At 37.0% G+C, this 25,578-nt stretch overlaps 1 protein-coding gene across 2 annotated transcripts in view; it reads left to right on the top strand.

Annotated features, from left to right (window-relative positions):
- The window catches only part of AAE13 (AMP-dependent synthetase and ligase family protein), a 59,788-nt gene that overhangs the window by 14,822 nt on the left and 19,388 nt on the right, over positions 1-25,578 (top strand). The window contains exons 2-14 of one of the 2 annotated variants that reach the window (XM_089988585.1): positions 2,396-2,592; positions 2,941-4,412; positions 5,751-5,952; positions 6,023-6,111; positions 6,353-6,424; positions 6,647-6,697; positions 6,816-6,923; positions 7,203-7,301; positions 8,531-8,623; positions 21,153-21,230; positions 21,367-21,465; positions 21,906-21,996; positions 22,422-22,495. In XM_089988585.1, the coding sequence (XP_089844711.1) occupies positions 5,793-5,952; positions 6,023-6,111; positions 6,353-6,424; positions 6,647-6,697; positions 6,816-6,923; positions 7,203-7,301; positions 8,531-8,623; positions 21,153-21,230; positions 21,367-21,465; positions 21,906-21,996; positions 22,422-22,495 (1,014 nt within the window). In that variant the 5' untranslated portion in view covers positions 2,396-2,592; positions 2,941-4,412; positions 5,751-5,792. The remainder of the gene's footprint in view (positions 1-2,395; positions 2,593-2,940; positions 4,413-5,750; positions 5,953-6,022; positions 6,112-6,352; positions 6,425-6,646; positions 6,698-6,815; positions 6,924-7,202; positions 7,302-8,530; positions 8,624-21,152; positions 21,231-21,366; positions 21,466-21,905; positions 21,997-22,421; positions 22,496-25,578) is intronic. The other variant, XM_089988584.1, reaches the window with a different exon arrangement.

Below are 25,578 nucleotides of genomic sequence, written 5' to 3'. Positions count from 1 at the left end.
CATGCTTCTATGCTTTCCTCACGCTTCATCTATTCTTCTTATATGTTCTCTTACTCAACTTTTTTTGTTTTTTATGTATTTACTCTCACTCTTCTCACTCACTTCCATGTGCTTTCTCTAAATTGGTTGTCATCTATGTCACATGGGTGCGGGTGCAGGTGCGACACGAGTGCGGCGCAATTTCAAAAATTTTGGACACAGAGACATAGCTATATATATGTATATATATATTTTAAAATATATATAATAATATATCCAGTGTGTGCATATATGTGGATATTGTCCTCTAAAGTTTGGCACCAACATGAGTGTTTTTATAAACTTTGCAAATTGTACTTTTGCCCTTGTAGAAAGGGGGCTCCCCCCGACACGGGTCCCGCTGCGCGGTCAGCGGGCGGGGGTCCAGGGGGGGCCGTAGGGGGCCAACGCCCCCTGATTTTTTTTCTCTAAGGCTTATGTTTGAGACTCATGCTATATATATATTTTTTAAAAAAAATATATCAAAAGATCATTTTTTTTGCCCTAAAAATGGACATTTTTGGACTCAGTCAACGTTGACCGAGTCCAAAACAAGGACGGACTCGACCTCGACTCGTTGACCGAGTCCGACTCGGCGTTGACCGAGTCCGACCCGTGTTCGGCCTGTGTCTGAAGCCGCACCCGTGTCAGGGCGTGTCGACTCGGGTGCGACGCCTCCCTAGTCGAGTCCGTGTGACTTAGGTTGTCATCATTTTTAGATTTTGTTAAAAATTTAATTCTTACACTAAAAAAATTATGAAATTTAATATTTGTGACTTTTATTTTAGTTTTTCTCATTTTGATTTCCATTCAATTTTTATATTTCTTTTTTTTTATTTCTCGTTTCTTATATATTTTAAAATGCATTGCTTCTCGCTTTTGCTTTCTGTATCGTTTCTTGCTTCCGCTTCTAGTCTGACAACCTTGGTCCTGATTAAAGGAGCATCACGAATGTGTTGTGACAACAAAAGTTTCATCCATAGTTTAAAAACTTGCTGGGTTGACTCGGTGACTCGGCTCTAATCGCCCAGTCACCGAGTCAAAAACCAGGTTTAACTCGGCTGAGTCATTTGCAAATCAGCCGAGTCATGGGCGAGTCATGCATATATATAATATATTTTATATATAATTACATATATTATATGAAATATAATATAAATATTATGTATATTATATATAAAAATATGATTGTATATGTAAATATATTTAAAAAGTATCATATAATGTATATTATATATAATATATTGATAAAATACTATAAAATATAGATAATAATCATTATATATATATTATATATAATACACTCAAGGACAAGCCGAGTGATGAGTCACCAGGTTTTAAAACCTTGGTTCCATCTACATTGCCATCAACCAGACCTTTCATAAACTTACCAAGCATATTGAGATGGACTGTTACTATGTCCGAGAGGAGTATCTACATGGCATTATCGATCTTCCGTATGTTATCTTCGAAAATCAGTAGGCGGATTTCTTCACTAAACCTCTCGCTGCTCCTATATTTCACTTTTTCTTAGACAAACTTTTGGTTATCCAACCGTAAGTTTGAAGGGGTGTTAAAAATGTATATTTACATAGTGTAAATACACATGTACATTATATATATATATATATATATATATATTTGAACTAGTCAACATTTGTTGACTAGTCAACCAAAAGTCATTGGTGAGGTCCAACGACTCTATTTAGAGCCGTTGGGTCTCTCCCTACGTCTCTTTGGAGATCTTCTTATTTGTGTATATATAGGGGTGAAAGCCCTCCCATTTGTAATGCTTCTTGCATGGATTTATATCAATAAAATATTATTCTTTAGCCTCTTGTGTTGGCCCCTTTAGTGGGTTTTGTGTGTGAGCCTATATGTAGCTTCTTGTGTGTTCACTTTGGTATTTTGGTGGACTTTGTTGTGGTTCTTTTGTGTGTCAACTTTGGTGATTTGGTGAACATCGTTGGAGTCTCTCATTTCCTTACAGTATGTCCTGGTTTTTGTTTTGTTATTTAATATTTCTACACGAGTATGGCCTGCTTTGAAATTTGTCCATGTGTTTTAGGCTTCTAGCTTCATGATTATTGCATGGAAAGAAGCGGATATATTTTGTGTTATAGTTTTCTTTTCCATTCTCAGACATAATGGGGAAGGAGGAAATGGCTAAATGAAAGATTTGCATTTGAGGGTGTTATATCCAGGAAAGTAGGACAAGTTGGGAACTTGTGTTGGACTCCGAAATGCATATTTCCAACTTGTCATCTTTTCTGGAACTGGGTGCATCCAAACATCCCCCCAGGAAAATCTCTGTTCTAAGAGATGGACAATGTACATGATTCATTCATTTGACATTTGAAGCTCAACTTTGTATCAGGTACCTCAGGATCATCACCTACCATACTCATGGACTTGGTCAAATCAGCTGCAAAGATGGGTTCTGCAGCACATGAAAAGGTTGCTGTAAGAGTTGGGGGAAAGAATCACAGCTACTTTCAACTTCTAGCATCTGCTTTGCACATATCTAAGTGTTTCCAAGAAAGCCTAGACCACCATGCAGACTCTTTGAAGAATGTTAGTAAAATGCTCTAAGCTTGCTACTGTTATTTGTGTAACCAAAGCAACAATGACATCATCTGACTTTCTGATGTTTCCTGATGGGTAAAAAATTGAGATGCTAACTTAACTACTTTCTGCATGGAGCTTATATTTTTCTCAGATTTGGCTCCTTACAGAATAATTTGTCTAAAACCTGAAAGTTATTTGCAGGTTTTGCTTATCTTTCTTTTTTTCCTTATCTGGACTACTTTTGTCTAATGGACAAGATGATGCTATGAATTTTTGTTACTGCTTTTTATTAGAAGGCTGAATATATCCGGATATTTCATGGGACTGAATGGGCATGCTTATCCTTCAAGACAGGTCATACAAGGAAGGGCACATCTTAATGGGGCTAGAGTTGGAATTGTGGCCAAGCCTTCAGCTGAATTTGTATCTTCTATTTTGGCAACGTGGCTTAGTGGAGGAGTCGCAGTTCCACTTGCTCTCAGCTATCCAGAGGCTGAGCTTTTCCATGTGATGAATGATTCGGTTTGTCTTTTGCCTGCTGTCTCTTCCCTAATTTTTTGTTCATTATGGCAGTAGATTAATATCTATTCCTGTTTTTAATAGATATAAAATCACTTTTATCTTTGCAAAACTCCTTTTTAGTATTCCATATAGATCATGCATGGTTTTTCATATCTCATTATCCCTTAATGTTGTGCTCCTTTCAGTTTTCCCTTTATGTAGTTTATGAGTTTGAGAATACAAATTTCTAATTGCTACTCTATGGTTTCATTATTTAAGCTTGAGAGGAGTGTGATCTCCACTTGTCAATAGTCAATTTTAAAAATTCACCCACACTAGGTGAATGATCTCAAATAACATATTATCTATATATGGGTCATCAATGTAATCAAATATTGGTGGTATGATTATCCTTTTAAGGAAGCTACACTTTAGCATATGAACCTCGTCAATCTTGTTTGGGTGGCCAGATCGTTTCTTACTAATCCATAAAAAATCAGAAAGAGTAGTTTCTTTGAAGGTTGTAAATCCCTATTGTAACCCGTACCAATGGGCCTAAAATATGTATCTTGTAAAAAATCATATTTTTTAAGGAAATCCAAAAAAGTCTAAAAAGAAAAAACTAAACAATTCATAATGCAACAAACAATGGTATTAGCTACAAAATATAACCATAATATCACATATCAAGCAATTGTGAACTGCATAAAACATCAAACATCCAATATTCAAGATAGCAAAGTATAAATGCATGCATATCTGACAAAAAAATGCAAATTCTAAAATAGAATTCAATACAATAAATTAAGCTAACAAGTTGCTAGACATAATAAAATTAAATAGTTCATGTCTACATAAAGTCATAAACAAAAAGAAACCACACAATACAGAAAGGGTTTTTCAATACATAAAGTTGTGCAACGATTTTCATTCTTCTGCCCCTAAACCTGAGACGTCATTGAAATACTAAACCAGTCCCACAAAATTTTCCTTAATACAACCCGGAATATCCTCTTGCACAGGTTATGACAATGGACTTTCATCATTTTCTTCTTTTTCATCCTGAAAATTTGGGATGATTAGTTGTTGATCCTTGAAATTTGAGATCATTAACTTTTCTTCGTCTTTGGAGTTCGAGATCACAGTTTTGTTTTCTAGCAAGGGCTCTGCAGGTTGCTCCTGCACATGCTCCTGTAGAATACACACTCGAAAAGCCTCCTCAACTTCATCTCTAACACTTTGTGGAAGATGAAGAGAGCAACATGTGATATGGTGTTTGAAAGGGTTGATGCCGCCTTTAATTTTTTGGCCACCAAGGATACATTGTAAGTATTTTCCTTATGCAAATGTGCAATATTTTTTCATTGGGTCTCTTAAATCTAAATAAAAAAAATCTAAGGTAAAGAAAATATGTTATAAGCCTATAAATGCATGCATATCCCACAATAAATATGCAAATTTGCTAATCTAAAATAAGATTTTTACATAAAGGGAACCCAAATTACAACAGTTTTACATAACAAAGTCTTAAAGTCTTAAAATTTTAACTTTTAATAACCAAGTTTTTTTTTAATTCAAAGAAAAGCAAAGTAGATAGCTTCATTCTATCATTCATCTCCATCAATTCATCTTCCTTGTTAACATCAAACATCTTCGGCATTTTCTACACTTTCAACATTTTCCGCATCAAGCATCGGCTTGTTTTCTCTTAAATCCTGCAACATCTCTTGGCACTATTGTTTTTCAGCCTCCGGCAAGTCCCTTGATGGCATGCCATTGCGTTGTTATGTTTCCTAACTAATTGATGCTTTAACCGAAACACACCCTCAAAAATGTGCATGCGACAAAAAGTGCATTTAATCATACATCTGTTTCCACGTGTTACTTGAGTACCCCTATTGCTATGCCGTGTCTCTTGATGCCATTTTTCTTCAAAAAACTCGAGATCAAATGAAAAACAATGATTTTTAACCTCAATCCACTCTTTTAAGTGAATAATGGGTAGAAAGATGCAATAAGAAGCAAAAGAAGAGAGTTTTTTTTACTTCAATGAACTCCCTTGAGTGAATAACGGGTGGGAAGATGCTCTTACGAGGGAAAATGCAAAAATCCTCTCTCTTGTGCAAGAATCTACTCTCAAATAGCCTTCCAACCCTCTAGGGTGCATGGGTTACTCTCCAATGGCTTCTAACCAAATGAGAGAACTGGCCCTAAGGAGGTCTTTAAAACCTGATACAAATTGCTCTTTTAAGGTTTTGTCGAGCATATATGGCATGATACAATCCATATCAGGTTTCGTATGATACCCAATAAGTGTGTAATACATGCTTGTATCACAATACGAGTGTGTAAAGTTGTAAACCAAGAAGATACTATACGTAACGTAGCGCATCCTATATGTTACGGTACTTACAACCATTGTTTCTATCATTCACATGGAAAAACCTTTTAGGCAAGACTTCTTTATTTTGTATTTAAGAGCGATTTTATATTGCAAAAAGCTCATACTATGGATTCTTTGAGTATCAAAGTTTTAGTTAATAATATCCATAGGTCAAAATTGTTGGGTTGTACTTTCTTCAATGTTCTGCATTTTTAACTGACTTATAGGATTATATTGAAACCAATCTCAATATGAAAAGTTTATGTTGTTTGATGTGTAGGATGTGTCTGTGCTTTTATGCCCTGATGACCATCAAACAGTTATGGAGAATGTTGCTGCTAAGTGTTCTGCAAGATTTGTGCTTATCCCACCTGTTCCAAGTATTTCATCAGATGGGGGTTTGCATGAAGAATCTGGGTCTGGCGACTTTGGTCCACTGACTAATCTTTGGGAGCAAATTGAAAGCGCAGACACGGCAGAAGGTGATTGACATATAAATGTTGCTTCATGTAATCATGGAAACTTGTCTGAAATGATGGTTAGTCTTTGCAGGAGATGATCCAGCCCTGATTGTATACACAAGTGGCACAACAGGAAAACCTAAAGGTGTCGTCCACACTTATAATGGTATCAAGGCACAGGTCATGATCTCATCCTTAAGTTTGGAGATTTCCTACGCATACTAATGTTCCTCTAGATGCCCTGCTAAATTACATCTTATTATTTGAAATGGAGCCAAGTATGATAGGCAAATGAAGGAATTGCATATTCCAGGATTTCTGCCTGAGGGTTTTTATTTCACAACTGTATTCTGTCATCCAAGCATTTATATCTCTTGTGAATTCTTCGGTGATGTTTGATAGATATGTTGCCTGACTGCAGGTCCAAATCCTGACAGACGCATGGGAATATACATCTGCTGATCAGTTCCTTAATTGTCTTCCTTTGCACCATATCCACCAACCAACATATGCTTATAAAAGTTACTGAATAGAGTTCTTTCGCTCTCATTGATTCCTTTTAAAGTTATACTATATTTAATAACCTCAAACATTGGTTAAATTTTTAATAACCTCAATCATTGGTTAAATTTTTAATAGCCTCAGTCATTGGTTAAATTTCATTCTTCTTTTGGTGGGATTGTCAATTATTGGATCCTTAACTTCTGTATCACATGTCCATGGCCTTTTCAATGCTTTATTGGCCCCTCTTTATGCAGGGTCCGTGGTAATTCTTTTTCTAAACTGAGTGTGCATTTATTTCATGAAAGTGATTTGTTTCCATCATGCATGAACTTGACATCTAATTTTTGTTTGCTGCTGCAATTGGCATTGCTGCTTTGAAGGTTGAGTTCATGCCCAAGTTTAGTGTAAGAGGGATTTGGCAAAGGTGGCGTGAATCATATCCCGATGATGGAAGCAAAGTTGCTGATGCTATCACTGTTTTCACAGGAGTGAGTCAGCTACATTGTATACTAAGATATCAAAGGCACACTAAACTAAGATGTTTGAATTCCTTGTGGATGGCACTGTCGGTTCATCAAAAGAATGACGTGCAATTAGAAGGGATTTTACATAATAGTTCCAGAGCTGTGACTTCATTAATTCCTTACTATAGTTCCTTTTAATGTTTATAATTAGCATGTCTTTTGGTAGCAAACCACCTGAATTTTACTTTTTCTATTCAGAATCTTTGCTTTTGTCTCTCCAGCTTATTGTATGTCCCTCTTTAGGTCCCAACCATGTATACAAGGTTACTGCAAGGCTATGATGCAATGGATTCAGATTCACAGTTTGCTTCTGCATCAGCTGCTCGCCAGCTGCGCCTTATGGTAACCTTTAGAACTGATAACTGGTCCTATAATGTGTATATTTTTAGTGATTGATAGATTTTCTTAAATATTCCAGATCCCGTGTGAACTGTGGTGTTCATAGCAACAAGTGATGTCTAAGTCATACTCTTAAAGAATAGGCATTTTATTGGATGTCTCTGATTATTGATTACTTTGAAGTTAGAGAGAAAAGCAATATCTGTAGATGTTGTTGGAAATTGTGTTGGGGACTTTGTCATTCATGTTTATAATTGGATGAGCTAGAACTTTGGCTTGAAGTTGGTGATGTCCATACCTGCTTGTTATGCTGATAATGATCTTTGGACAAAACCTATGGTACCCGGACACTCCATTGTTCCCTCCGTACCGGTGTCAACATGTGTATTCCCGTTTCGACATGCATCAACACCCGGACACACCATTTTACCCTCGGTACATACAAGTTTGTATTTAATTTATAATTTATAATTATACTTTTTAGTTTATAACTTTATAATATAGATTTTAGATATAACATATATATTTAGATTATATTCAGTTTATTTTGAATTTATCCGTACCCACATTTTTTGGAATTGCCATGTCGTACCCTCCTTACTCATACTCATACTCATACCCGCACCCGTACCCAGGTGGCATAGGACAAAACAGTAAATCAATTCATATGTTGGACTTTTTGTTCACCTGCAGACATGTATGCATGAGCATCTACACAGACAAGTCACAAAACACATGCACAATCCTGAGAGGAGAACTGCCATTACCACTGATTATTTATTGTAAGATGAAAGGACAAGAGTATTACTTGGAGAAGTGTCATATGCATAATATAGACCGTATAAATCAGCAAACAATGCAGATCCTCTTCCCTCCCTGCAGATTATTTATTGTAAGATGAAAGGACAAGAGTACTACTTGGAGAAGTGTCATGCATAATCTAGATCACATAAATCAGCAAACAATGCAGACCTTCTCCCCTCCCAGTCCCCACAGTAAGATGAAAGGATAAGAGTACTACTTGGAGAAGTGTCATATGCATAATATAAATCAGCAAACAGTGTAGACCCTCTCCCCTCCCGCCACTCTTCTTGATTTCTAGCAACTGAAGATCTAAAGAAATAGCCCTTTAAATAAATTCTCTACTAAAGCAATGCCATGTTTTCATGCTGTTTTAATGGTAATTAACTTTTTAAGCTCTGTCCATTACCTCACATTCTTTTTTATTGCAGATGTGTGGCTCCTCTGCACTTCCTTACCCTGTCATGGAACAGTGGGAAAGTATAACAGGACATCGTCTTTTGGAGCGTTATGGAATGACCGAGGTTGGTAAAGCTAGACTCCCTTTTCTTTTCCTGATCACCGGTTTAAGAATAGCCCATAGTTGGTATGAACCAAAGACACACCTATGATGTGAATTCACCATCCAATCATTGTTTTCAAATCATGATGAAATGAACACTTCTAGTTTATTTGTTTTGTGTGTGTGTGTGTGTGTGTGGTTAACATCCACGGCCTTAAGTTGATGCTAAACAACTATCCACATTTTTAATGCACCTGAAAAGCTGTGAATACCATGATGGTGTTGCATTAGGAAAATTAGTCTTGCATAAAAAACCTGTCAGATCAAAAATAAATCCTATGAAAATGATTTTTCAGGTAAACCTTTTCATTCCAAAGATGGAAACGTAGTTTTGTCAAGTTCTAATTCAACCGCACTGGATTAAGCTTTAATGAATTTTGAATAGTGTGGATATCAAATCCAATACCGGAATCAAACAAATGCATACCAAAAAAACAAGAAAATGAAAAAAGAATGTGAAATAAAAAAAGATCACGTTTTAGCATCCAAAATCCATGGTTCACATGGCATACGAAGAACAAATGAGTGATATGTTTCCTTTTCTTCTTAGAAAAGGAAGAGGCAATGGATATCTGGACTGGATCACGGTAGAGGGAAGAAAAATCAGAAAAAATGTTTGGAAAACTTTTTCTCACCAGAACTTGGTCACTGGATTTATTCTCCATGAGAAAAAGCTTTCTGGTATTTTTTTTCACTAGTGAGAAAAATTTCATTTATGAAAATGGCCAGCAGGTAGTAAAATAATCTTATAAAAGAGGAAGTCACTTTTTATCTTTTTTTGGATAACTGGGGAAAAACTGCCTTTCTCACTAGGTCCATTGGCATAAAACCCCAGGTCTCCCTTGCCCACCAGGGAGTATACCCAGCTTTGGCTCACGACAAATGGTGCACATTGTTGGATTTTGAGCTTGTGACATCCCATCAACTTCGTGACCTTCACGAGTTGCCCCTACCAAATGAACGGAGCCCTAACTAGAAAGAGGAAGTCAAGTTTACTAGAATTTGGATACATTTTTTAATTTAAACTTTTATGTTTTTACTAAGGCAACCTTGGTGTTTTAAAATTTGTGCAGGCATATGGAGCCATCATGGTATTGGAAAATCTCTCTTAGTAGACAAAATGATGTAGTGAACTTACACTAGTCGCACACACGCATCGGCAGTCTATGTAACTCCTAAAAAATTTGCTATTTTTTTTCTTAAAATGATAATCAAGAAAACTTTCGTAATAAGCGGACCAAAACCCATAACTCAATTCAGTGCAACAAACTTTTTGCATTCATAGACAAAATATCATTTCATTTGTAATTTGACAAAAGTTCACAAAAAGGAATTTATTTACAACAAAACCCTAAAACTATACAACAGAAGTGTCCCAGAATCCTTCAAAGTCCCGAGCCTCACATGTTTGCCCCTGCCTACCTATTGTTAAGCACCTGAAAAAATAATTAAAGTAATAAGGTGAGACAACAACCGTCTCGTAGGCCTATCCCTCAACATGCCCTAGGGTAGTACAACAGTGTAAGCAGCTAAAACCAAAAGTTTTCAAATAAAAAACACGAGTCAAAAGCAAACTTTTGGCCCACTCCTCTAAAGTGGCAGACGACTCTATAGATCTCAACTACACAAGGGAAACTCACAAAGGTGTCGATGGAAATCAACACTCAATACACATGCAATGCTCTCCTAAATGCATGAGTGTATCTTATTGTTAATATATATATACATACATATTTTTATATATAAAAATCTATAATTCCTTTGTATTGCCCGATAGGGGCATTTTGGTCTTTTCACTCGTACAATAAGTTGTTTATTAGAAACAACTTACTTTTCTTTTTCTTTTTTACCTTTTTTATTATTTTTTTTAGCATTGGGGACCCCAACCATCATAAATATGACCGTTGGGAGCTCCTCAACGACTTCGAGAGTGGGGAGTGTTAAAATGTAAAATGTAACATATATAATATATATAATAATAATATATTATTATATTATTATTATATATATATATATATATTTATTTTATTTCTTTTTTCTTTCCCTTTTTATTTGTTATCTAGTTCATTTAGAACTAGATACTATAATCTAGTCAAGTCCCAACTAAGACTTGACTAGAATATAGTCATTTGACCTAGTCCAACGACTATATTTAGAGTCATTGGACTAGGTCCAACGACTCTCAAGGAGGGCACTCCTTCTCTCCTCTTCCTCTTGTATAAATAGGGGTGATCCCCGTCCATTGAATATCAATGCTTTTTAAACATTTCTTGTGAGAAATAAATAATTATTATTTTTATTGTGTTCTTCCATTTATACCCTTTTATGGGTTGTGTTTGAGGTATCTTCAATAGACACTCTTTGAGAGTTTCTCGTGCTTTTGTGGAAGACCACCATTTCATTACATGGTATCAGAGCCTTAAAGACTTTTAGATCTTGAAGAATTTTCATTTTGTTTTTCGTGCCTCATTTGCAAAGGGTGATTCATCCTCTTGTTCGTGACTCAAGTGACCTTTTTTGAAGAAGGAAAGCATTTGGAAGAAGCTTGACTACGAAAATTTGTGATTGGGCTCATTCTTCTCTTCTTTTCTCTTTCTGTTTCTCTCTTTTTTCTTTTCTCATCTATTCTCTATTTTTCTCATCCTTGTAAAAGATGGATGATAATGATAAGATCACCATCATACCCATAAAATTAAATGACACCAACTATGTGATGTGGGCTTCTATCATGAAGCACCATATTTAGGGAAAATGGTTGTGGGGTATACTTGTAAAACCCGCATAAAAAAAATTTTTTGTTTTGGACCCGGGCCGGGTCGGGTCGGGTCCGGACCCGACCCGGGACCCTTTTTTTTTTTTAGGGTTTTAATAACCCGACACAGGAGAAAGGGTTTTGTTAAAACCCTTTCCCCTGTGCGCCGCACCCTCCACCCCGCCTGTGACCCGATAAGGGAAACCCATCGGGGTTTCCCCATTTATCGTCCCCCTAGCTCTTTAAGAGCATCGTAGGAGGGCGAGGGGAGGCACGCCTCCCCTCTCGAGCTTCCTCCCCCGCGCCGGTCTCCTTCCCTGCTGTGCCTGCCGCCGACGCCGGGAACCACCCCCCCCAGGTACGCCGTTCTTCTCTCCTCCTCCCTCTTTTCTTCCTCACCCCCCTCCTTGTCACCTCGCCGGGAGGCCGGCAGGCTCACAGCCACTGCCGCAGGCCTCCCACTGCCTCTCTGTACCATCGGGGCCCCGATAGGTGGCTTACGCAGCCCCTGTCGTCCCCTTCTCTCGCTGGGGATCGCCGGGGTGCCGGCAGGGGACCTGAGGCCCCTGCGACCCCCCTCCCTGTCACCTCGCCGGGAGGCCGGCAGGTGGCTCACAGCCACTGCCGCGGCCTCCCACCGCCTCTCTGTGTCGCCATGGCCCCGACAGGTGGCCTACGCGGCCCCTGTCGTCCCCGTCTCCCTCTGCGAATCGTCGGAGTGCCGGCAGGGGACCGGTGGCCCCTGCGGCACCCCTTTTTGCTGCCACTGTGTGCCGTTGGCAGGGGCTCAGCCCCTGCCACTTGGTGGCCGTCGGCAGGGGTGACCCCCTGCCACTGCGCTATGTTTAGGCTGGGGCTTGTTCCCCCACCGCTTGTCTGTTTTCGGCCAGCAGGGGCACACCTCTGCTGCCTCTCTTTTTCCTATAGACAGGATTGTCCTTCTTTTGCTCCGCATTATTATTAACATAGCACTGTTGCAGACCTCGCATCGGACCCTCGCTCTGGCTTCGCGGCCCGAGCCTCGTATCATCTACACGCGTAGACGCACGCAGCTGCAAGACATCCCGAGGTAGGGGAAAGTCGCATGAATAGTATGTATGAACTAAATAAAATAAGACTTCTGAGAAAGAATAATTATTTTTGCATAATTGCGTATCTGAAGAAGTATGTGTTGATCCATGTTTTACTCTTTGTGATTCTTTTGAAATTGCATAATGTAAATTCTTTGGGTAGACTCATTCTAGAAAGAATCAAGTAGTTTACTTGGCATGCCTGTTTACGTGTACATTTACTTAACTCATAATTGTCTATTATGCATGCTTGTTCCTTTGAAACTGCATACTTAAGATAGATTTTGTGAAGAGACTCAAAACCACTGCAATTGCCATTATAACCAAACCTTAAAGGCAGGTACGGTATGAATTTTATGTAAGATCATGGAGGGTATTGAAGGGTGAAATCTATAATTTACTGATTTTGATATGGTAATATCGGCCTCCACAGGCCAATTGCTCAGAAAAGCAAAACATGTCATATAGGAACCAAAAGAAATCATAAACCATTATGTTGCCCTCTCATCGTAGTTGTACCTCTAGGAAGGTACGATCGTACTTTTGGACAAGTACGTCCCAAGTGGGTTACGATGGTGGGATGATGAGGTTGTGACAACCTCGATGAATGCTATTAGCAAAATGCTGAGATCACATAAAATGGTGACCATTTCGCCTTCACAGGCAAGATGCTCGAGTGGGTCTAATGGACCAGAGCATGTAGGATGGGACGGCGGTTAAGAAACCCCCCGTCGTACCCATCCGATCTTCACGGTTCATCAAGGGAGAGGATGGATGGTACAAAGACTCCGATGGACAGGTTGTTAACAACCACCCCACGAGCAAAAGACTCGGTTTTCCCCAGTCATCGGAGTTAGGGGAATTGGGATTACCATAAATTATCCTAGGTGGTAACTCCCAGGCACTTCTGCAGAAGTTGGATGCATCCATGGGCCACGAATGCCTTTGAGGATTTACTCTCTTGGTCACTGACCGTCCCCTTAGGAGCGGACTCAGTCAGCCATCCGGGTTAATGAAAACACCTAACATAATAAACCCCCGGATTGGTCTCGGCTGTTTCTACGTTTCGCGTCTGTGCGTACCCACAGGCCAGTTAATATCAGAACTTAAATAATATATTCATGAATAGATATAGAGGACTGAAACTCACACTGCTTCTCTTTGCACTTATTACATTTGTTAGAATAGACTACAATTGTTTTACTTGCTTAAATATCATAACTGCTTATCTCATGAATATCTTGTTTTATTTTCATTCTACTTATCTGTTCGTGCACCTACTGGTTTGTTGTAAAACTGACCCATTTCATGGGCAGGTGAGGAGTAGGACCTTACGGGCAGCCGATGGCGTGGTGCAACATGGATCAAGATTCATCTTATTTCTGCTGACGGCTTAGCTTTGGGACTTTTTGGAGTTTTTCTTAGATTCATTAAACTTTGGAATAAAATGCTCATTTTGTAATAAACTGCAGATTTTAATCGATTGTCTTATTTCTTAAATTCCTTTAAGATGTTGTACATGTGAATGATGATTTTTCAGCTAACGTACCCAAGATTGTTGACTTGTGTTCCTTTCTAAATGTCTTCCGCTGTTGTTTTTAAATATAAAACTTTAAATCTTTGAAAGGTTTTTCGATAAGGTTTTCGAAATCACAAGTCGAAATTTTGGGGCGTTACAATACTGGATGGTTCCGATTCAGAACCAAAACTAATTCTTATAAAAGTTGAGAATGACAAAGAAGTACCTATCATGGAAGGAGAGGAGAATAAAGCCTTGGCGACCTATGAGAAAAAATGGAAAGAGTTGAGGATAGAGCACGCCAAAATTATGTCATGGCTAATTAATAGTGTTGACATTAAGAAATGCTCTAGCATTTGAGTATGCCGATAAAGCTTGGAAATATCTTAGAAATATGTATTCCCTTAAAGATATTGCACATGTGTGCAATTTGTAAGACAGTTCAGATGATGACTCAAAATGACAAAACTATTAGGGAATATTACAATGAGTTATCTGAACTTTGAGAGGAATTGATTCTTTTTGAGCCAAAATGGCATTGTTCCGAAGATATCGAGCTTCACCAAAAGTAACTCGATATGAAACATTTTTATCAGTTTATAAATGGTTTAAGACCGGAATTTGAGTCGACCAAATCGACTCTTCTACATTGAGGTAAGGTTCCCTCTATCATTGATACTATAGAGGAACTGACTATGGAGGAAAATAGACTTAGAAAGAATACTCCAAAACCTGAAGATGATTCCGTTCTAGCTATGTTTAGACCGGGTAACTATGTGCGCACTTATAGGCTACCTCATTTTGATAGACAAAATGGTGATTTTGACAAAAGAAAAGTCATTTGCCACCATTGTCATGAGCCGGGGCACTATAGGCTTCAATGTCCTAAGCTAAAAAGAAGAAAAAAAAAGAAAGTTGCATATGTCGGATCAGAGTTAAAAGACCAAGATGCACTGGTGCTTATGACTCAATTAATGAAGATCCTTCAACCTCTTTTCAAAGGAGCATCCTCCTAAACTAAAGCCTCGGCTGGAGCAACTCTTTCATCATTCTCCGATCCCAGTAACCTTTCTAGGCTCCTTGACTCTAGTGCTTCTTTTCATATGACCCAAAATATCAATAGCTTATCCGAATGTCTTAAAACTAACTCAAGTGTGTCAAAAGTTTTCACAGCTGTTGGTACATCTCTTGAAATAGAAGGAATAAATTTTTTTAAAAAACTTTATAAAACGAGAATTTTTTTATCCCAGAAGTTAGATATATCCCTAAACTAAATCTAAACCTTTTATCTATTTCTCAAATATCTGATTATCTTCTCATGGTTGTTGGGTATAGGATCGCCAATTAAGGAAGCTGATTGGGGAAGGCTATAGAGAAGGAGGACTCTATTATATGGATTTTTTGGAATTGCCTAAGAATGCTTTTTGTTATAATGTTCAAAAATTAGAGTTGGATTTATGACACAAAAAAATTGGTCATCCTTGTATGTCTAAAATCTAACATTTTCCAACTTTAGGAAAATTTTGTAATTCTGAAAGTTTTACTTGTAAAGATTGTATCCTTGGCAAAATGAAAAGATTATCATTTTATAATAGAACTTTTATTTCCTCTAAACCACTTGAATGGATATGCATATTATGTAATTTTTGTCGATGACTTTTCTAGGCATACTTGGATTTACTTAAGCATAAATCTGAGGTTTTTTCATAATTTGAAACATTTTGTAAAATTGTTAAAAATAAATTTCAAAATGATATTTCTATTTTTCGCACTAATTCAGGGAGAAAATTTATGTTTAAAGAATTCAAAGACTATCTCAACTTACATGGCATCACACATCAAAGATCTTGTCCACACACACCACAACAAAATTATTTGGCCGAACGTAAACATCGACACATCATGGAAACCACTAGGACTTTATTAATAACAAATCAAGTTGCAAAATGATTTTGGGCAGAAGCTGCCCTAACTACTACCTATCTTGTTAAACGAATGCCATCTTTTTCTTTGAAAAATATAACTCCAATTGAAAGACTTAACTTATTTCTTGATTACTCTAGATTAAGAGTCATTGGATGCAAGTGTTTTGTTTTCATCAACAAGAATGACAAACTCTCTCTCCGTGCGATTCTTTGTGCCTTCTTACGATATGCTGATAATAAAAAAGGCTATAGGTGTTTTGATTTTCAAAATGAAAAATTATATGTATCAAGAAATGTATCTTTCCTAAAAAAAGAAAGTTTCTTTGAATTTGAAAAACCCAAGGAAGTCACTGAATATTCTTTTTTGATAGATTTGACATGATGTGATCTTGACAATGATCAAAGTACTATTTTTGAACATAATATTGATAATGAAAAGAAAACTCATAGGAACGTTAGTCTATAATATTCAAGACGTAGAGAATCAAATCTTCCATGTGCATTAGAAAAATATTCCGAAGTACCAATCAGAAGGTCATCCAAAATTTCTAGACCTCCTGAAAAATTTGTGTCATACAAATCTTTTTTCACTTGTATACAAGGTAGTTATCACATTAATACAATCATATGTAGAACTGTCATCCTATTCTCAAGCCAAAAATGATATAGAATGGGTAGAAGTCTTGAAAGCAGAATTGTAATCATTAGAAAAGGCTAACACTTGGACTATTCAAGATATTCTTCTAGGTAAGAAACCTATAGGCTTTCGATGGGTTTACAAAGTCAAAACCAAGAGTGATGAAACTCGTAAAAGATATAAAGCCCGATTAGTGGCCAAAGGGTATGCCTAGGAGTATGACATCGATTATAAAGAAACTTTTGTCCCAGTTGCTCGAATGACCATTGTCAGAACATTAATACCCTTAGCTTCCATTAGAAAATGACCCTGGATGTCAAAAATGCTTTTCTCAATGTAAATCTAGTCGAAGAAGTGTACATGGAAGCTCCATCTGATATTAGTATCCCTAAGGGTAAAGCTCTTCGTTTAGAAAAAACTTTTTACGGTCTTAAACATGCACCAAAAGCTTAGTATGACAGGTTTAGTCATGTTATGCTTGATATTGGTTTTCAATCTTGTTTGACTGACACTGCTTTGTTTATTAAGAATTCTGATGCAGGGATTATTGTTCTTCTTCTTTATGTTGATGATATGATCATCACCGAAGGCGACAAACATAGAGTTGAAAACATCAAAAAGCTACTTAAAACTCATTTTGAAATGACTGATTTAGGTTTATTAAGATATTTCTTAGGAATTGAAGTTGCTTATTCCCCTCGTGGGTATTTGATATCTCAATCTAAATTTGTCATTGATATTATTTCCAGGTCTAGAATTACAAATGATAAGAAAGTGGACACTCTAGAAGTTGTCAACGTTAAAATGAGAATTGATGATGAAGAACTTCTTGATGATCCCACTCCTTACAAAGAGCTTATCAGAGCACTTTTTTATCTTTCCATTACTAGGCCAGATATAGCACACGTTGTACACACAACTAGCCAGTTTCAGCATGTTCTCACCTTTGTTCACATGAGAGCAGTTTTGCGTATTATTAGATATATAAAGTTTTCTCTTTCACGTGGCCTCTTCTTGTTTACTTCATCGTCATTAGATTTAATTGCCTATACTGATGCTGACTGGGGAGGTGATATCAATAATAGACACTTAACCACTGGTTTTTGTGTTTTCTTAGGTGAATCATTAATTTAGTGGAGGTGCAAAAAGCAGGTCTCTCTCTCCTCTACCGAAGCTGAATATGGAGTCGTGACGACCACGACAATGAAAGTAGTTTGGCTCAGACGTCTGCTAGTTGACATGGGAGCTGAAGCAACACAAACTTGAAGAATGTGCTGTGACAACAAGAGTGTGATCTATATTGCCAGCAATCGGACATTTCATGAATGCACCAAACATATTGAGATGGACTGTCACTATGTTAGAGAGGAATATCTACATGAAACCATTGATCTGCCATATGTTATGTCAAAAGATCAATTAACAGACTTCTTCACCAAACCTCTTGCTGCTCCTAGATTTCACTTTTTCTTAAACAAACTTTCGCTTATTGTACCGTAAGTTTGAGAGAGAGTGTTAAAATATAAAATATAATATATAATAATATAATATTATATTATTACTATATATATTATATTTTTTATTTTCTTTTTCTTTCCCTTTGTATTTTATTTGTTATCTAGTTCATTTAGAACTAGATACTGTAATCTAGTCAAGTCCCAACTAGGACTTGATTAGAATATAGTCGTTGGACCTAGTTCAACGGCAGCAGTTGGACTAGGTCCAACGACTCTCGAGGAGAGCTCTCTTCTCTCCTCTCGCTCTTGTATAAATAGGGGTGATCCCCCTGCATTGAATATCAATGCTTTTTAAGCATTTTGTTGTGAGAAATAAAGAATTTTTATTTTTATTATGTTCTTCCATTTATACCCTTTTATGGGTTGTGTTTGAGGTGTTTCCAATAGACACTCTTTAAGAGTTTCTCATGCTTTTGTGGAAGACCAACATTTCATTACAGGGAGCTCCCAATGGCTCCCTCTCCTTTTTCTTGTATATATATAGGGGTAGTTCTCTCTCTCTCATTCTTAATAATATTTATCTTTTTGCATTTTGGCATTATCCCTTTGTAGATTTATGTGTTAAAGTGCTTGTATACTCTCTTTGTTTCTTGTCCATTATTGGACTTAAGTGTTATACACTCGATATTTGTATTTTCGCTTACTTTATTACACTTATTTCTTTGTATTTAATTTTTATTGCACGTCCATGACACTTACAAATAGTTATTGTTTCGATCCTGTTTACATTAATCTAGGGCACAACTCCTCAATGTCGATATATGCTCTCCGACCTACATGGGGGTGTGTTTTCAAATAATATTTAAGTGTATTTTAACCCCGAGAGGACACGGAGTTGTGGGCACCGGGACTCAAACCTGGGTGTAGTCGTTACTACACAAATCCCCTAATCTACGTGGTGGGGGGACGGGTCCTCTTAGACCATATGACGGGCTTTTTCAGCATACAATCATCTCGGATCCACGTAGTTGTCTCGTACACTCCCGTGGTGGGAGACAAGGCTCTTTAGACCTTATGACGGGCTCGAGAGCTCACGTCATTACGGATTCACGGGGGAATGTGCAATAACAGTGTAGCTTCTTTATTTAATTTCAATTATCAAGAAATGTTTTTTTTTGCTAAATCACAGGGTACTCTCCCTCGTTCAGGGTCCGTTGCCCACAATAGCTCGTATAAAGCCACACAATTCAAGAATCATATGTATAAGCCTCTACTGCCATTCATGCAGTGGGTACAATTTAAATCGACAGATCTTTAAGGTTCAGGGCCATCAATTTCATTAACTCTCCTCGTCAACAAGAAAAAATATATATATTTTCTCAACAGAAATACACATTAAGAGAGGGTTTCTCAACAGAAAACTCAGCAGCAAAAATCACAATGAACATGGGTAACCATTTATGAAGAAAATAACATTGAACATGAGTAACTATTTCTGCAGAAAATCACATTGAACATGGGTAACTATTTCTGCAGAAAATCACATTTAACATGGGTAACTATTTCTTCATAAAACACATTAACAGCAGAGTTCTAACCAAAATAAAACTCAACAGAATATATTGTTAACAGCAGGGGTTTCTCAAAAAAAAAAAAATATATATATATATATATATATATATATATATATTCAACAGACAAACACGTTACAGCATAAAGTTTCTCAACATAAGAAGTCATCAGAGAAACAGGTTACAACATAGATCCATCAACATAAATTTTCAGCAGATAAACACATTACAGCAGATGGTTCTTAATCCAATAAAACTCAGCAGAAACCTCACATTTCAGCCGAGGTTTTCTCGACATAAATCTCACAGAATTTAACATTGACCATAGGGATTTTCTCAACCAAAAATCTCAGCAGAAATTTATGTTAATAGCAGGGATTTCTCAACCAAAAATCTCAACAGAAATATATTTTAACAATAGGGACTTTTTCAGGGAAAAATCCCAGCAGAAACACACATTGACAGCAGAGATTTTCTCAACTGAAATCCCAACAACAATCATGTTAACCATAGGGATTTATATCCACAGAAATTCCAGTAGAGATACACTTTATCGATAGGGAATTTATCTACAGAAATTCCAGCAACATAAATTTTACAGCAGTCATATATATATATATATATATATTCTGTTATGATTAAAACCAACACCCACAAATAAAGATAAAACTACTGTACGTAACGTACTTATATATATTCAGTTTTACAAAGGACATCAAGCGACTGAAATCCAAATCAGCATTAACGCCAACTGCTGGGGTTTTTGACAGGCAATCCAAATTGTATGAAAAAGAAAAATCAAGCTGCTGTAAAATACAATCAGCATTAGCATTAAGATGCTGGGTTTTACGAAAAGAAATTCCAACTGCATAATAATCAAGATGCTGTAAATTTAACAACATTAATGCTAACATGCTAGGATTTATAAAATAAATAATAATAAAAATCTGACTGCAAATAGTTCAAGCTGTTGAAATCAAAATCATCGTCAACTACTGGGTTTATGAGAAATCCCTGCTACAGTGAGAGTTGGGTTGCCGCAGAAGAGAAACACAGTAAGGGAAGAAGAAGAAGGGTGAGAAGAAGGTAAATGAGAGAGAGAGAGAGAGAGAGAGAGAGAGAGAGAGAGAGAGAGAGAGAGTAAAAATAAAAGGAGGGGGGTCATTAGGGATTAAATAATAAAAAAAAAACATACTAAGTGGCCTTTAGCCACTTGTTAAAAATGAAAAGAAACATGGGGGCTGAGCTGGGCAAATTTACGCCAGCTGCCCCAGTCAAAAGATGATATTACCCTTGATTTTTTTTTATCAATATGCCCTTCTCATGCCCAATTTGCCCATATGAAATCCATTATTTACAACCCTGCCCTAAGTCCCAAAAATATAAAATTTTAACCTTATAATTTCAGAAACACCTCATATATATTAAAAATTTACAATTCTTACAAAATTTTATGGGTGTTACAGTCTAATTCGTGCAAATACATATATGTTGGCATCTTAATTGGCATGATTATGAGAATGCTATCCTATCCTAATTATCAATGCTATCATATGACAGTTTGTGATGGCGCTCTCAAACCCCTTGAAAGGTGTTCGGAAAGGAGGCACAGTTGGTAGATGTCTTCCTCACGTGCAGGTTGTACAGAATCCTTCTAGTGTTACATTTTATCTATGTCATTCTTGGTTGCATACTTTGAGAACCGCATCTCCTCCCCTCCTTGAAAGGGAAAAAGCAAGTGTATAATGCCCATCTCTTATGATATTATTTCTAGGTCAAAATTGTTGCAGAAGTTGGAAGTGGTGCAGCAGACGTAGGGGAGCTGTGTGTCAGAAGTCCTTCACTTTTTAAGGAATACTGGAAGCAACCTGAGGTAATTTTTATGGCATTTTCTGCGTTGACTACACTTGTTTTGTAAACTCACTTCATTGTCCTGTCCACAAGCATGTGCATGAGTTGACTGATTCACTAATAAATACACTTCTCCTGTGTTTTCTACAAATGTTTCCCTTATAGGATCTGTATCTGTTTTTCTATGCTCTTTCTGAATCCTTTGACCAGACAGAATTACCTTTTTCTCTTTCTTCATTTCCTTTTTCGAAACCATATGATGGTCACTTTGTTTTTCTGATTTACCTTTCTATTTTTCCTTCTCTTGACCCAAATTCATTTTCTTAAAAGAAAAGTCCAGCTCTCTCCTTTGCATATCTGTAGTTTCAGAAAACAAAACGTAGTAATGAACTTATGATTGAGGTGCCTTGTGCTTTGTGTTCAAACATGCATTTTCCTGTAATGATGTAAGCTTTATTATAGGTAACAAAGGAGTCATTTGTGGATGGGGGATTCTTCAAAACAGGAGACACAATAAAGGTAGATGAGGATGGTTACTACATTATCTTGGGACGTAAGTTCACATTTTCAGTCTGACGCTTGTCCTTTTGAATTGTAATTCATTCTAATTTTTCAGTATGATTCTTTCAAAACCATCTTTTCATTTGGTATAATTTCATATATTCCTTCATAAAACGTAACTGTAGTGGCATGAACACGTAAACATAACTTTAATAAATGGAATGGATCAGTGAATGAATGCAAATGCAGCAAACTTTTTGCAAACTGATGACTTTACTCCTTTAAATTCTAGCTTGCATTCTTCATTTTATTCATTGTTGCAGAGATCTTATGTATTGCATTCAACTATAATCAAAACTTCCCATTTGGCTCATATTTCTTGAATTATTAACTTGCTAAGATAGTTAGCAGGTTAATTTCAAACCAGTGGCATCATGCTTCAGAAATTTCATTTGTTGTATGTGTGGCCATCTGTAGGTACTAGTGCTGATATCATGAAAGTTGGTGGATATAAGTTATCGGCATTGGAAATAGAAGCAGTTCTTTTGGAGGCATGTATATTTTATTGCTTGTTGAAGTTGAGAATGATTTGCATACTTGTAAAATTTAGTTTAAGCATGACATCAATAGATGTTAATTATGTACTGCTTCTTAGTTTTTTATTGTGGTTGCACTAATTGAAACAATATGGCTTTGTTATCTGCATATTAGTGGTCCAATAAGGTTTTTCGATTGATTGAACATTATACCTCAACGTTTAATGCATATTTTATGACTCCTACCTAATTTCTGAACCCAATAATGCTTGTTCCACTATGTTGGTTGCACAACCATAACTGGAGGACAAGTGCCAGAAATATGCTTATTTGACCTTTGGGATCTTGGAGATAATGGAACCATAGAGAGTTGGAATGCATGTGAGAAAGTCTGCCACTAACCTTATGTGCAGAGGATTTAGAAAGACACTGCTGCAAATTTTGATGTTTAGAGAGATTATGTGCATAGGATTTATAGTCACTGCTGTGAATTTTGATGTTTAGAGAGATAATTATAAAAGTAATCTACAAAATCATGGCTATCAGCCACTCTTGCTTGTTTAGAAAACTCATTGAAATTCATGATGATCTATTGTAAATGGGTTGAACGGAATACATTTGATTAGTTCAGGAAGACTAAGTAATTGAAATTCTCAACTGGAGCATCTCAAAGTTTTGGAGACATTCACCATAAGCTACCATGGTGAGCAATAAGTTGCAAACTATCGGGTATATTGTTTTCTTGTCATTCAATAGAACTACAACAACAACAACAACAACTACGCCTTCATCCCAAAACAATTGGGGTCAGCGATATGAACCAAAAAAGAAATTCATTTTGGGTCTTCCACATGAATCCTTTTCCTCCAATCATTTCTATCCAATGCCATGTCCTCGGTGAGGTTCAAAGCATTCATATCCTTTCCTATCATCTCCATCCAAGTCTTCCTAGGCCTACCCCGACCTCTTTTAACTAATATATTTTCCCATTTCTCCAACCTTCTAACTGGAGCATCATTAGGCCTTCGCCGAATATGTCCAAACCACCGTAAACGATTCTCTCGCATCTTATTTTCAATGGGTGCAACACCTACCTTCTTACGTATCTCCTCGTTCCGAATCTTATCTTTTATTGTATTTCCACACATCCATCTAAGCATCCGCATCTCAACTACACTCATTTTTTGAATATGATGTCTCTTGGCAGCCCAACATTCCGTACCATATAGTAAAGCGGGTCTAATAGTCGTCCTATAAAACTTTCCCTTCAACCGCAATGGCATTCTACGATCGCACAACACTCCAGTTGCACTTTTCCATTTCATTCACCCAACCTTTATCCTATGATTTACATCTCCATCAATTTCTCCATACTTTTGAATGATGGATCCCAAATATTTGAAATAATCATTCACCGGTATTTCTTGCTCACCAAGCTTCACTACACTCCCATCACTACTTCGTTGCTTACTAAACCGACATTCCATATATTCAGTCTTACTCTTACTCAACTTAAAACCTCTAGCTTCCAATGTCTGTCTCCATAATTCTAACTTAGCATTAACCCCAGCTCTAGACTCATCAATCAAAACAATATCATCAGCAAACAACATACACCATGGTACATTTTCTTGAATTGATCTCGTAAGCTCATCCATCACTATCACAAATAGGAAAGGGCTTAAAGCAGATCCTTGATGTAACCCAACCGTTATCGGAAAATTGGTTATCACCCCTCCACAAGTGCGGACATTGGTTACTACTCCTTCATACATATCTTTAATTATACTAATGTACTTTAGGAAAACACCTTTCTTCATCATTGTCCACCAGAGAACGTCCCTAGGTACTCTATCGTATGCTTTCTCTAAATCAATAAAAACCATATGCAAATCTTTGTTCCTCTCTCTATATCTTTCAATAAGTTGTCTAAGAAGATGTATAGCTTCCATAGTTGATCTTCCAGGCATAAAACCAAATTGATTCTCCGATATCATGACAACCTTCCTCAACCTAGACGCAATCACCCTCTCCCAAAGTTTCATAGTATGACTCATGAGTTTTATACCACGATAGTTTGTGCAATATTGTATATCACCCTTATTCTTATATAAAGGCACCAAAGTACTCTTCCTCCACTCATTAGGCATCTTATTTGTTCGCCAAATCAAGTTAAAAAGATTTGTCAACCATTCTAAACCTTTCTCTCCCAAGCATTTCCAAGCCTCGATAGGTATACCATCTGGTCCAACTGCCCTTCTAGATTTCATTTTCTTCAAAGCCTCTGCAATTTCTTTCTTTTGAATCTTGCGCATGAAGTCACGATTTATCTCATGAAAATGAATGGAGAAGTCTCCAAGATCTTGAGCATGACTATCATTAAATAGCTTATCAAAATAATCTTTCCATCTCTCCTTAATCTCCTCATCTTTAACTAAAACCCTTTGCGTTTCATCTTTGATACATCTAACCATACCCAAATCCCTCGATTTCCTATCTCTCATCTTTGCAAGCCTATAAATATCCTTCTCGCCTTCTTTGGTATCCAACTTGTCATAAACCTCCTTATATACCTTAGCCCTCGCGTTTCGAACTACTTTTTTAGCTTCCTTCTTTGCTATCATATACTTCTCCAAATTCTCATTATCACGACTCTTACTTAGATTTCTATAACACTCTCTTTTAACCTTAATAGCTAATTTGACATCCTCGTTCCACCATGATGTATCCTTACCTAGTGGTGCACCGCCTTTAGACTCACCCAATACCTCCTTAGCCACTTTTCTCATGCCACCCGCTATCTTATTCCACATTGATTATGAATCCTCCTCGAGACACCAATCAACTTCCTTAACTACCTGCTCTACAAACATTCCTTGTTTAGCTCCTTTCAGTGCCCACCACTTAATTCTAGGATCTATCCTATGTCTATCCCTTTTGCGGCATTGTCTAATTCTAAGATCTAAAATTAAGACTCTATGTTGTGTAGCTACACTTTCTCCCGGTATAACCTTACAATCGATGCAACAACCCCTATCTCTTTTTCTAAGTAGGAAAAAATCTATCTGACTCGTATTAACCCCACTTTTAAATGTTAC

Source organism: Nuphar pumila, chromosome 15 (genome assembly GCF_984573655.1).
Source record: "Nuphar pumila chromosome 15, dmNupPumi1.hap1.1, whole genome shotgun sequence".
Lineage (NCBI taxonomy): Eukaryota > Viridiplantae > Streptophyta > Magnoliopsida > Nymphaeales > Nymphaeaceae > Nuphar > Nuphar pumila.
This window is presented reverse-complemented; position numbering and strand designations above follow the sequence as displayed.